Raw genomic sequence first — 12,560 nt, forward strand, 5'->3', positions numbered from 1 at the left:
ATCTAAAATACACACACTAGTCTAATTTCATGATATGCTGATCTTGTCTCACAGGATTTTCTCTGATGGTCCCTATTCTATGAGAGTATGTGACTTGAGTAATTTTTAACATGACAGTAATGTTTTACTCTGAACTATACATCATCTCTTGTTCAACAATTATTAGTGTCTTTCTGACCTGATTATGAGTTATTCTATTACACTTTCATATATGGAAAGAGCTGCAAATCATAAAATCCTTCTGATGAAAGTGAACCTGTGCTAAAGCTGAAACATTCTGGTATTCATGCTTCATGGTATAACTGTCTTTAAATACTACAGAAAATAGTCTAATGAAACTTGATATGAGGTTGTTTCAGATATTATGAAAGAATTTCCCTTTGGGTCTGGAGGGTAGATAATAATACATGAAGATGAAAGTTTACCAATGGAATAAAGTGAGAGATAAGCTAGACTAACCTTCATTTGATTCACTTGATTTCTCAGATAAAGAAACTAATGCACTCAGAGGTAAAAGAGACTTGCCAAAAATCACTCAATAAAACAGTATCGGAGCCAGGACTAGAATCAAGGCCTGCTGATTCCTCATCTAATGTGTTTTCTACTAAACAAACCACTATTTATGTTTTTAAAAAACAAGCTGGGAGCCCTGGTGTACCTCAGGTACGAGGAATACCTGAGTTCAAATACGGCCTCAGACACTTAATAATTACCTAGCTGTGTGGCCTTGGGCAAGCCACTTAACCCCATTGCCTTGCAAAAAAAAAAAAAAAAAAGCTGGGGGCGGCTAGGTGGCTTAGTAGATAGAGCACCAGCCCTGGAGTCAGGAGTATCTGGGTTCAAATCCGGTCTCAGACACTTAATAATTACCTAGCTCTGTGGCCTTGGGCAAACCACTTTACCCCATTTGCCTTGCAAAAAACCTAAAAAAAAAAAATCCCCAAAAAAACCAAGCTGACTGTTCTCAAAACAATTTGCCCTAATTTTTATGCCATTCTAAATATTAATGTTAAAATTATCAATTTTGAGCTGCTCTATTTCTTTTCTCTAGTTGGCAAAACCCACTTCTGACTAGTTCTGTGGGAAAGTCACACAAAGGAAACCACTCAAGCTAATGCAAATTTCACTATCTCACTACTACCACTTTCCAATGGAAAAACTGGCAGAACCCAGGAGGAAGAGATGAGTATAGGACATGCCCATAGCAGGGAACTGACATGAAAGGGTCTACCCCTTCCACTATAGCTCCACTTCTCTCCTGCTTACTTCATTCATCATTTCACCACTACCCCTATCACCTCCTCAGTCCCTAAGGACAGTGTTTCTAAGTTGACCCAACGGCAGATTTTCCTACTCTCTAAATATAAAACTCAAAAATGGTAAAACATTTTTGATTTCCTATTAGGTGTTCAAGAAAGATTCTTATTAGCCAAAGCATAAAAAGCCTAGTCACAGTTATCCCTTCCATGTCACATGGGTTAAAGTTTCTATTCTCCCCACCCCCAATCCCACCACCCCTTCACCCCAGGTGATCTTGAAAATCCATGTGAAATTTTTTGGCCTTTCCTTTACACCAGAGAAGTCTGAATTATTATGGTATTAAAAGATAAAATATGTTGATATTTTGTAACACTACCATATATTTTATGCATTTCTGAGTTTCTAAAACTTTTCTGTTGTCTGTAGTTTCCACAAAACTCCCTCCAAAATTCCTATTTAATTTCTTATGCCAAAATGAAATATTGAAACAACAATGGAGAGAGGTGTGATATGGAAGTGATAACTATACAAATCATATTTGAACCATTTAACTCCTTGATTAGACTTGTATGAACTAAAGCTAGCAGAATCAGAAGAATTTATACATAAATTATGAAAATAGACAATTTTGAAGACTTGTAGAAAATGATAAAGAATGAAATGAGTAGAGCCAGAATATTTTATATGCAACCAATAACACTGTAAAAAGGCAGTAATTTTAAAAGCTCTAAGAACTCTGAGCTGAATAGTGACCATCAGTGATTCTAGGGCACCAGTGATGAAGAATTATGCTCACCTCCTGGCAGAACCTAACAGATTCAGAGTGTAAGACAGGATATATATATATATATATATATATATATATATATATATATATATATATATATATATATATTGAACATGGCAATGAGGTAATTTGTTTTGCTTGGTATACTTTTCTCCTACAGGGAATGTTCCCCCACATATCCAAAGGAGTGGGGAATGAGTGAGAAAGAAAATAAACTTGTTAGTTAAAAAAATTAATTTAAAATAACTTCTTGGTTAAGTTTCTCTTGTCTTTCATCTTGACACTTTCTCAAGAATCTAATTCTCAATGGTAAGTAAATCAATATGGGGATTAAAATTGTCCCACCTTCAACAAGAGACTGAGGCAGAGCTCTGAGCTAAAAGAACTTAATGATTAAAGAGTTCATGATCCCCTCTAATGAAGTGAACCTCAGATCTTCCTCACAATCCAAGATGCCCCCTTCTTATAGGGCTTTATTTTTATATGGTTTGATACCCAAATATGCAAAAGAATCATGGTAAAATACAAAACTCATTAGTTGCTAGACTTTTGCTCTTAGGAGCCAAAAATGACATGGTAGCAGGAGGATCATAGATGGGGTAAAGCATTAGGTAACTCCACTAAGTGGTCATAAGATAGTCATAAGATGGATAGGCTATGTCTTAGGTTTGGCAAGAGGAGACAGGTGGTCATAAAATAGTGACTTGCTTGATCCAGAAAGACAAAAGTAAATTGAGATTTTCCATGTAGTTGAATCACCTCTGCTTGGTTTCTTGGGGTGTGAGCATCAAGACAAAACAAGGGTGGAAGGCCTCCTGTGATTGTACAAGTAATCTTACCATCTGCATGCAGTTCATAGTTTTGGGATCCAATATACAGAGCTTAGAATCATGTCAGATTGATTGATACTAATTAGAATTTGAGTAAAGGTCCTCACTCATTAAATCAACTTTCTCATCAATGAGTAAAATTATTGACTCCAGAGAATCAAAGGGAGATTTCTCCACAAAGTTCTATTTGGATGCTTTACCATGGCATTACAGCAACTTTCTTAAAGACTATGTCAAAAAAAAAAAAAAAGAAAAGAAAAAAGACAATGCCAGTGAAGAATACACTGTGGCAGACAGATCCTACACCAAGCTGGAGAGGTTTTAAATACAAGTCAGCCACAGAGTATAAGTCCAAAGACCAGTGGTCTTCAATGGTCAAGGAGGCTCAACACTAAGAAGCTTGATAGAAAACCCAATGATAACTTTCTGGACCATAGCAACTCGGTTTTCATTTCCACTGTTAAAAGAGATATGAAGGGGAGGCTAGGTGGCGCAGTGGATAAAGCACCCGTCCTGGAGTCAGGAGTACCTGGGTTCAAAGACACTTAATAATTACCTAGCTGTGTGGCCTTGAGCAAGCCACTTAACCCCATTTGCCTTGTAAAAACCTTTAAAAAAAAGAAAGAGATATGAGAACAAGTGAAATTATAGACCTTTTCACTATTAAGATAATATTCCTAAAAGTGATCTTGATATGCAAGAAACTGCATGGTAAAACAAAAAGAGTGCTAGCTTTGGAGTTAACTACAAACTTCAATATGTGGAGTCAAGGTTTGGCCTGAGTCTGAACATGGGCTATATCTTATTAAACCTGTATGTTCTTACTAAGCATCTACCCTCCATGACCTGTTTTCCCATGACAGTATTGGCTCAGTGATCGCTAAATTTCCTTCTAATTTTTAATCTGTGATATTTATAAATGATAGGGAATGCAACTTTTTAAATGATTTCATTGGAGGAGAGAACTCCCAGAAGAACAAACTCCCCCTATGAGTACAGGTTGGCACCTTCTATGCAACTTATTATAGTCTTAGAGAGTTGTCATGAGCATTGGGAGATTAAATGAGCTGTAAAGGGTCACAGCTTTGTCAGTAGTGGGCCATGACTCCAAGTCTTACTAGCTTCTAGTACAGTTCTCTATTACACTGCACTGCCTCTAGCACTATTAAATGTCTATATTGTGCTGGAAACACAGAGAAGTACAAAAATGAGAGAAACAGATTGGCATGGAGAAAAGAGCAGGGGGAGAACTGAGTTCTTGTCGTGGCACACATTAACCATACAAGACAGGATGAAAATAACACGGGGAATTTTCCTGAGCCTTCATTTTCTCTTTTGAAGAACAATAATAATAATACTATCCTAGCTACCTTTCCAGGATTTTCTGTTCTAAAACATAAGTAAATCAATGTGGAGATTAAAATTGTCCCACCTTCAACAAAAGTGGCTGAGGTAGAACTCTGAGCTAAAAGCATTTGATTAAAGGATCCATACCCATTTGTATGTGAATTACTAACTGTAAAATGATAAATTAATGGGCAAAACTAACAGTTGTAGTAATAGAATTGTTACTCTTATTCTGCCTGCTATCTTCAAAGAACTTATAATATTGGGACTGACAAGAAAATCAAATTATTGACTTAAAAACAGAACCAAAAAAATAAAATAAAAAGTTGTGACTGAAATGACTGATTTAGAAACAAAAAAATTAAAAAGTGCCTGAAATGATTGATTTAAAAACAAAAACAATAAAGAAAATCAAATTATGAGAGATCTCTTCAATAATTATTTAAATCAAATTACAGACCTTTTTTAAATGAAGATGGGCATAAAACCTAAGGGTTTGACACACAATCTGACTGTCTGGTTTCAAATGAACAAGAAACATCCAGGAAAACAGATCAGAAAGACTACTGCTAGTCCTCTTCTTCAAGCTTGAAGAATTCACCCTGTCGGGCCTTGAACAAAACTTTCCCCTCAACCCAAGTTAGATCCAGAGAAGATGTTTCAAAAAGGCCCAGGATAAAAAAGAGAACCTCTTCCAGCAAGCCGATTGAGCAAACCTCAACCCTATACAAACCCTACATCTATTTCTGATGTACCTTACTCCCTTTAACATATATTTTTACTTCAAGGCCTCTTGATGTCATAGGCACCTAGGGAGCTAGGTGGTGATGATAATACATAGAGCTTTGTATCAAGAAGAGTTAAGTTGGACTTGCTCATTCCATCGGTGCAACAACCAGGGACAATTTTGGGCTGTCTGCAATAGAGAATACCAACTTTATCCAGATAAAGAGCCGTGGAGTTTGAACCAAGTTCAAAGACTATTCCCTTTAATTTAGAAAAAAAAAACCTGATACATTGTCTGATCTCTTATACTTTATGTTTCTTCCTTAAGGATATGATTTCTCTCTCAAGACACTCAATTTGGATAAATGTATACTGACAAATTGCTTTCTGTAGGGGGGGTGGGGGGAGGGAAAGTAAGATTAGGGGAAAAATTGTAAAACTCAAAATCTTTTTTTTTCTGCAAGGCAAACGGGGTTAAGTGGCTTGCCCAAGGCCACACAGCTAGGTAAGTGTCTGAGACCGGATTTGAACCCAGGTACTCCTGACTCTAGGGCCGGTGCTTTATCCACTGTGTCACCTAGCCACCCCTCAAAATCTTTAATAAAAGACAAAAAGGGAGTTAAGTTCAAATTCAACCTCAGACTTGAAACAAGTCAGGTAAACTCACTGTGCCTCAGTTTCCTCATCAAGAAAATGAAAATGATAATAATGGCACTTGGGTTGTAGTGAGGATTGAGAGACAACAAAAGCAAAGTGCTTTGTAAATGTTATAGTAGTAGTAGTAGTAGTAGTAATAGTAGTAGTAATAGTAGTAGTAATAGCAGCAGCAGCAGCAGTAGTAGTAGTAGTAAATAAATGGGTACTAGTAGTAATAGTAGTAAATAAATGGGTAGTAGTAGTAGTAAATAAATGGGTACTAGTAGTAATAGTAGTAAATAAATGGGTAGTAGTAGTAAATAAATGGGTACTAGTAGTAATAGTAGTAAATAAATGGGTAGTAGTAGTAAAAGTAGTAAATAAATGGGTAGTAGTAATAAATGGGTAGTAGTAGTAAAAGTAGTAAATAAATGGGTAGTAGTAGTAGTAGTAAATAAATGGGTACTAGTAGTAAATAAATGGGTACTAGTAGTAGTAAATAAATGGGTAGTAGTAATAGTAGTAAATAAATGGGTACTAGTAGTAAATAAATAGGTACTAGTAGTAACAGTAGTAAATAAATGGGCAGTAGTAGTAGTAAATAAATGGGTACTAGTAGTAATAGTAGTAAATAAATGGGTACTAGTAGTAATAGTAGTAAATAAATGGGTAGTAGTAAATAAATGGGTAGTAGTAGTAAAAGTAGTAAATAAATGGGTAGTAGTAGTAAATAAGTGGGTAGTAGTAGTAAAAGTAGTAAATAAATGGGTACTAGTAGTAATAGTAGTAAATAAATGGGTACTAGTAGTAGTAAATAAATGGGTAGTAGTAATAGTAGTAAATAAATGGGTAGTAGTAGTAAATAAATAGGTACTAGTAGTAACAGTAGTAAATAAATGAGCAGTAGTAGTAGTAAATAAATGGGTACTAGTAGTAATAGTAGTAAACAAATGGGTAGTAGTAGTAGTAAATAAATGGGTACTAGTAGTAATAGTAGTAAACAAATGGGTAGTAGTAATAGTAGTAAATAAATGGGTAGTAGTAGTAAATAAATAGGTACTAGTAGTAACAGTAATAAATAAATGGGTACTAGTAGTAGTAAATAAATGGGTACTAGTAGTAATAGTAAATAAATGGGTACTAGTAGTAACAGTAGTAAATAAATGGGCAGTAGTAGTAGTAGTAGTAAACAAATGGGTACTAGTAGTAATAGTAGTAAATAAATGGGCAGTAGTAGTAGTAAACAAATGGGTACTAGTAGTAATAGTAGTAAATAAATGGGTACTAGTAGTAATAATAGTAAATAAACGGGCAGTAGTAGTAGTAAACAAATGGGTACTAGTAGTAATAGTAGTAAATAAATGGGCAGTAGTAGTAGTAAACAAATGGGTACTAGTAGTAATAGTAGTAAATAAATGGGTAGTAGTAGTAGTAAATAAATGGGTAGTAGTAATAGTAGTAAATAAATGGGTACTAGTAGTAAATAAATAGGTACTAGTAGTAACAGTAGTAAATAAATGGGCAGTAGTAGTAGTAAATAAATGGGTACTAGTAGTAATAGTAGTAAATAAATGGGTACTAGTAGTAATAGTAGTAAATAAATGGGTAGTAGTAAATAAATGGGTAGTAGTAGTAAAAGTAGTAAATAAATGGGTAGTAGTAGTAAATAAGTGGGTAGTAGTAGTAAAAGTAGTAAATAAATGGGTACTAGTAGTAATAGTAGTAAATAAATGGGTACTAGTAGTAGTAAATAAATGGGTAGTAGTAATAGTAGTAAATAAATGGGTAGTAGTAGTAAATAAATAGGTACTAGTAGTAACAGTAGTAAATAAATGAGCAGTAGTAGTAGTAAATAAATGGGTACTAGTAGTAATAGTAGTAAACAAATGGGTAGTAGTAGTAGTAAATAAATGGGTACTAGTAGTAATAGTAGTAAACAAATGGGTAGTAGTAATAGTAGTAAATAAATGGGTAGTAGTAGTAAATAAATAGGTACTAGTAGTAACAGTAATAAATAAATGGGTACTAGTAGTAGTAAATAAATGGGTACTAGTAGTAATAGTAAATAAATGGGTACTAGTAGTAACAGTAGTAAATAAATGGGCAGTAGTAGTAGTAGTAGTAAACAAATGGGTACTAGTAGTAATAGTAGTAAATAAATGGGCAGTAGTAGTAGTAAACAAATGGGTACTAGTAGTAATAGTAGTAAACAAATGGGTACTAGTAGTAATAATAGTAAATAAACGGGCAGTAGTAGTAGTAAACAAATGGGTACTAGTAGTAATAGTAGTAAATAAATGGGCAGTAGTAGTAGTAAACAAATGGGTACTAGTAGTAATAGTAGTAAATAAATGGGTAGTAGTAGTAGTAGTAGTAGTAGTAAATAAATGGGTAGTAGTAGTAGTAAATAAATGGGTAGTAGTAGTAGTAAATAAATGGGTACTAGTAGTAATAGTAGTAAACAAATGGGTAGTAGTAATAGTAGTAAATAAATGGGTAGTAGTAGTAAATAAATAGGTACTAGTAGTAACAGTAATAAATAAATGGGTACTAGTAGTAGTAAATAAATGGGTACTAGTAGTAATAGTAGTAAATAAATGGGTACTAGTAGTAACAGTAGTAAATAAATGGGCAGTAGTAGTAGTAGTAGTAAACAAATGGGTACTAGTAGTAATAGTAGTAAATAAATGGGCAGTAGTAGTAAACAAATGGGTACTAGTAGTAATAGTAGTAAATAAATGGGTACTAGTAGTAATAATAGTAAATAAATGGGCAGTAGTAGTAGTAAACAAATGGGTACTAGTAGTAATAGTAGTAAATAAATGGGCAGTAGTAGTAGTAAACAAATGGGTACTAGTAGTAATAGTAGTAAATAAATGGGTAGTAGTAGTAGTAGTAGTAAATAAATGGGTAGTAGTAGTAGTAGTAAATAAATGGGTACTAGTAGTAATAGTAGTAAACAAATGGGTAGTAGTAATAGTAGTAAATAAATGGGTAGTAGTAGTAAATAAATAGGTACTAGTAGTAACAGTAATAAATAAATGGGTACTAGTAGTAGTAAATAAATGGGTACTAGTAGTAATAGTAGTAAATAAATGGGTACTAGTAGTAACAGTAGTAAATAAATGGGCAGTAGTAGTAGTAGTAAACAAATGGGTACTAGTAGTAATAGTAGTAAATAAATGGGCAGTAGTAGTAGTAAACAAATGGGTACTAGTAGTAATAGTAGTAAATAAATGGGCAGTAGTAGTAGTAAACAAATGGGTACTAGTAGTAATAGTAGTAAATAAATGGGTACTAGTAGTAATAATAGTAAATAAATGGGCAGTAGTAGTAGTAAACAAATGGGTACTAGTAGTAATAGTAGTAAATAAATGGGTACTAGTAGTAATAATAGTAAATAAATGGGCAGTAGTAGTAGTAAACAAATGGGTACTAGTAGTAATAGTAGTAAATAAATGGGCAGTAGTAGTAGTAAACAAATGGGTACTAGTAGTAATAGTAGTAAATAAATGGGTAGTAGTAGTAGTAGTAGTAAATAAATGGGTAGTAGTAGTAGTAAATAAATGGGTAGTAGTAGTAGTAAATAAATGGGTACTAGTAGTAATAGTAGTAAACAAATGGGTAGTAGTAATAGTAGTAAATAAATGGGTAGTAGTAGTAAATAAATAGGTACTAGTAGTAACAGTAATAAATAAATGGGTACTAGTAGTAGTAAATAAATGGGTACTAGTAGTAATAGTAGTAAATAAATGGGTACTAGTAGTAACAGTAGTAAATAAATGGGCAGTAGTAGTAGTAAACAAATGGGTACTAGTAGTAATAGCAGTAAATAAATGGGCAGTAGTAGTAGTAAACAAATGGGTACTAGTAGTAATAGTAGTAAATAAATGGGCAGTAGTAGTAGTAAATAAATGGGTACTAGTAGTAATAGTAGTAAATAAATGGGCAGTAGTAGTAGTAAACAAATGGGTACTAGTAGTAATAGCAGTAAATAAATGGGCAGTAGTAGTAGTAAACAAATGGGTACTAGTAGTAATAGTAGTAAATAAATGGGTAGTAGTAGTAGTAAATAAATGGGTACTAGTAGTAATAGTAGTAAACAAATGGGTAGTAGTAATAGTAGTAAATAAATGGGTAGTAGTAGTAAATAAATAGGTACTAGTAGTAACAGTAATAAATAAATGGGTACTAGTAGTAAATAAATGGGTACTAGTAGTAATAGTAGTAAATAAATGGGTACTAGTAGTAACAGTAGTAAATAAATGGGCAGTAGTAGTAGTAGTAGTAAACAAATGGGTACTAGTAGTAATAGTAGTAAATAAATGGGTAGTAGTAGTAGTAAATAAATGGGTACTAGTAGTAATAGTAGTAAACAAATGGGTAGTAGTAATAGTAGTAAATAAATGGGTAGTAGTAGTAAATAAATAGGTACTAGTAGTAACAGTAATAAATAAATGGGTACTAGTAGTAAATAAATGGGTACTAGTAGTAATAGTAGTAAATAAATGGGTACTAGTAGTAACAGTAGTAAATAAATGGGCAGTAGTAGTAGTAGTAGTAAACAAATGGGTACTAGTAGTAATAGTAGTAAATAAATGGGTAGTAGTAGTAGTAAATAAATGGGTAGTAGTAGCAGCAGTAACTAAGTGGATTCTAGCCCATATGCCAACTAGAGCCAGCTCCCTTCCCAAGCTTTCGGACCACCCTTCTTCCCAGACAGCCCGGGCTGGAAGGTATAAAATGCACAGACGAGTAGGACACGAGGAAGCAGAGAGGGCTCGGGAGGAAGCGTTCCTGCAGGTGTTGGGGTGGCTGGGAGGGTCCCTGAAGGCAGGTGACTCAGGTGACGTCCCCAAGACAAGTTGCAATCCGACCCCGGGCGCTAGCTGGGTGCCCTGGGCACGTCCCTTAACCCTGCTTGCCTCGGTTTCCCCATCTGTAAAATGGGCTGGAGAAGGAGCCGCCGACGGAGCGCAGCCCCGGCGCAAGGAGGGCGGCAAAGCGCGGCCCCCGCTCTGGAGGAGCCCGTGGGGGAGGGGCGGCCCGGGAGCGCGCGGCCGGGGGGGGCGGGGAGGAGGCGCGGGCGCGCGCGGCCGGGGGCGGGGAGGAGGCGCGGGCTCACCTGGCCGTGCTGAGCAGCGGATGCCGCGTCCCGACCAGCTTGCGCACCTGCATGGCCACGTTGCTGAGCTCGTCGCTCAGCAGGCAGCGGAGGCTCAGGAAGGAGGTCGGGTAGCCCACGATCTTCTCCGCCTCCGACACCACCTGGCTCCAGTGGGCCGCGGATCCCGAGAAGAGGCCGCGGCGGGGCCGCTCCAGCGTCCTCCACAGGGCGCTCGGGGCCCCGGGGCGGCGGGGCAGGCGCAGCAGCTCCCGAAGGCTCATGGCTCCGGCGCCGGCAGGGCCGAGGGCAGGCAGGGAGGAGGGGGCTCGGGCGGGCGGCTCAGCGCCTCCGCCTCCGCGCCGGGGCAGGATCGGCGGGGACAGCCGCCGGCGCCCTGGGCGCTGCCATGTTGGGCGCCGCCGTCCGGCCTGTCGTAAAAGGGGGCGGAGCCGGCCCGGGCCCCGCCTCCCCGCCCTCCGCAGCCTGCGGGGCGGGGGGGGGGGGGGGGGGGGGGCCGGGGCCTGCTGGAGGCCCCGGGAAGGAGGCAGGGCGCTTCGGTTTGTTATTAAAATCAACTTTTTTTTAAAAAAAATTTAAAATTTTTTTTAAAATTTTTTTTTAAAAAATTAAGACCCAGAGAGGTTAGTTAAGCGACTTGTCCAGGGTCACACAAATGGTAAGTAGGAAAAACAGCATTTTTACCCCCAATACTGTAAGTCCAAATAATAGATTTCCAAGAACAGTGTCTCAGATCCTTCTAGATTGCAGATTCTGAGAGCTAGAACTCACCCCTCGTGTTTTTTACGTGTGAGGACGTTGAATCACCAGGGGTGGCTAGGTGGAGCAGTGGATAGAGCACCAGCCTTAGACACTTCGTAATGACCCAGCTGTGTGGCCTTGGGCAAGCCACTTAACCCCGTTTGCCACGCAAAAACTAAAACTAAAAAAAAGTAAGAATCACAGTTCAATAATAATAATAACAATAATTTTAAATTATCCAACAACAATTTACAATAATTACAATTAAATTACAATTATATAGTACTAAGCTTTCCAATTATCATCTTATTGAAGCCTCACAATATCCCTAGGCAAACAGAGCTAAAGTGACTTGTCCAGGATCACACTAATAATAATAACAATAATAGCTAATATTTATATAGCACTTACCATGTACCAAACACTTTGCAGTTATCTGATCCAGTTTTCACAGCAAACCAGGTTAGGTGCTATTAATAATAATAATCATTAATTACATATAAAATCTATGTATATTAAATAAAATATATACATAGATTTTATAGAATACTTTGTATATTAAGTAAAATAATAAATACTTATTTTATTTAATATGCATATATTTTTACATAATATTTATATATAAAATATATAATTATTATTATAGCTTTATGTTTACAAAGGGCAGCTAGGCAGCATAGAATCAGAAGACCCAAGTTCAAATATGACCTTGGACACTGTGACCCTGGGCAAATTGTTCAACCCTCTTTGCCTTAGTTTGCTCATTTATGAACTGAAGAAGGAAATGACAAACCTCTCCAGTATCTTTGCCAAGAAAACCCCCAAAGGGGTCATAATGAGTAGAACAGGACTTTAAAATTTTTATCTTATTGAAATTTCACAACCACCCGGGGAGTGCCATTATTATGCCCATTTTACAGATGAGGAAATTGAGGCAGACAGAGGTTAAAGAATATACACAGGATCACACAGTAGGTGTCTGTGACTGGAGCGGAACCCTAGTCTTCTTGACTCCTGGCCTGGCACTCTATCCACGTATCACCTAGCTGCCCCCATTCTAGTTATTAGGAGTAACTTGTAATCTTAAAGGGAGATAATATGGAGAAGA

General features: G+C 36.6%; 1 protein-coding gene across 1 annotated transcript in view; it reads right to left on the reverse strand.

Moving 5' to 3' along the window:
• The window catches only part of PDSS2 (decaprenyl diphosphate synthase subunit 2), a 287,192-nt gene extending 276,095 nt beyond the window's left edge, over positions 1-11,097 (reverse strand). Inside the window, exon 1 of the mRNA XM_074187281.1 lies at positions 10,712-11,097. Coding sequence (XP_074043382.1) covers positions 10,712-10,974 — 263 coding nt within the window. The 5' untranslated portion in view covers positions 10,975-11,097. The remainder of the gene's footprint in view (positions 1-10,711) is intronic.
• Between the last annotated feature and the right edge of the window lie 1,463 nt (positions 11,098-12,560).

Source organism: Macrotis lagotis, chromosome 5 (assembly GCF_037893015.1).
Source record: "Macrotis lagotis isolate mMagLag1 chromosome 5, bilby.v1.9.chrom.fasta, whole genome shotgun sequence".
Taxonomy (NCBI): Eukaryota; Metazoa; Chordata; class Mammalia; order Peramelemorphia; family Peramelidae; genus Macrotis; species Macrotis lagotis.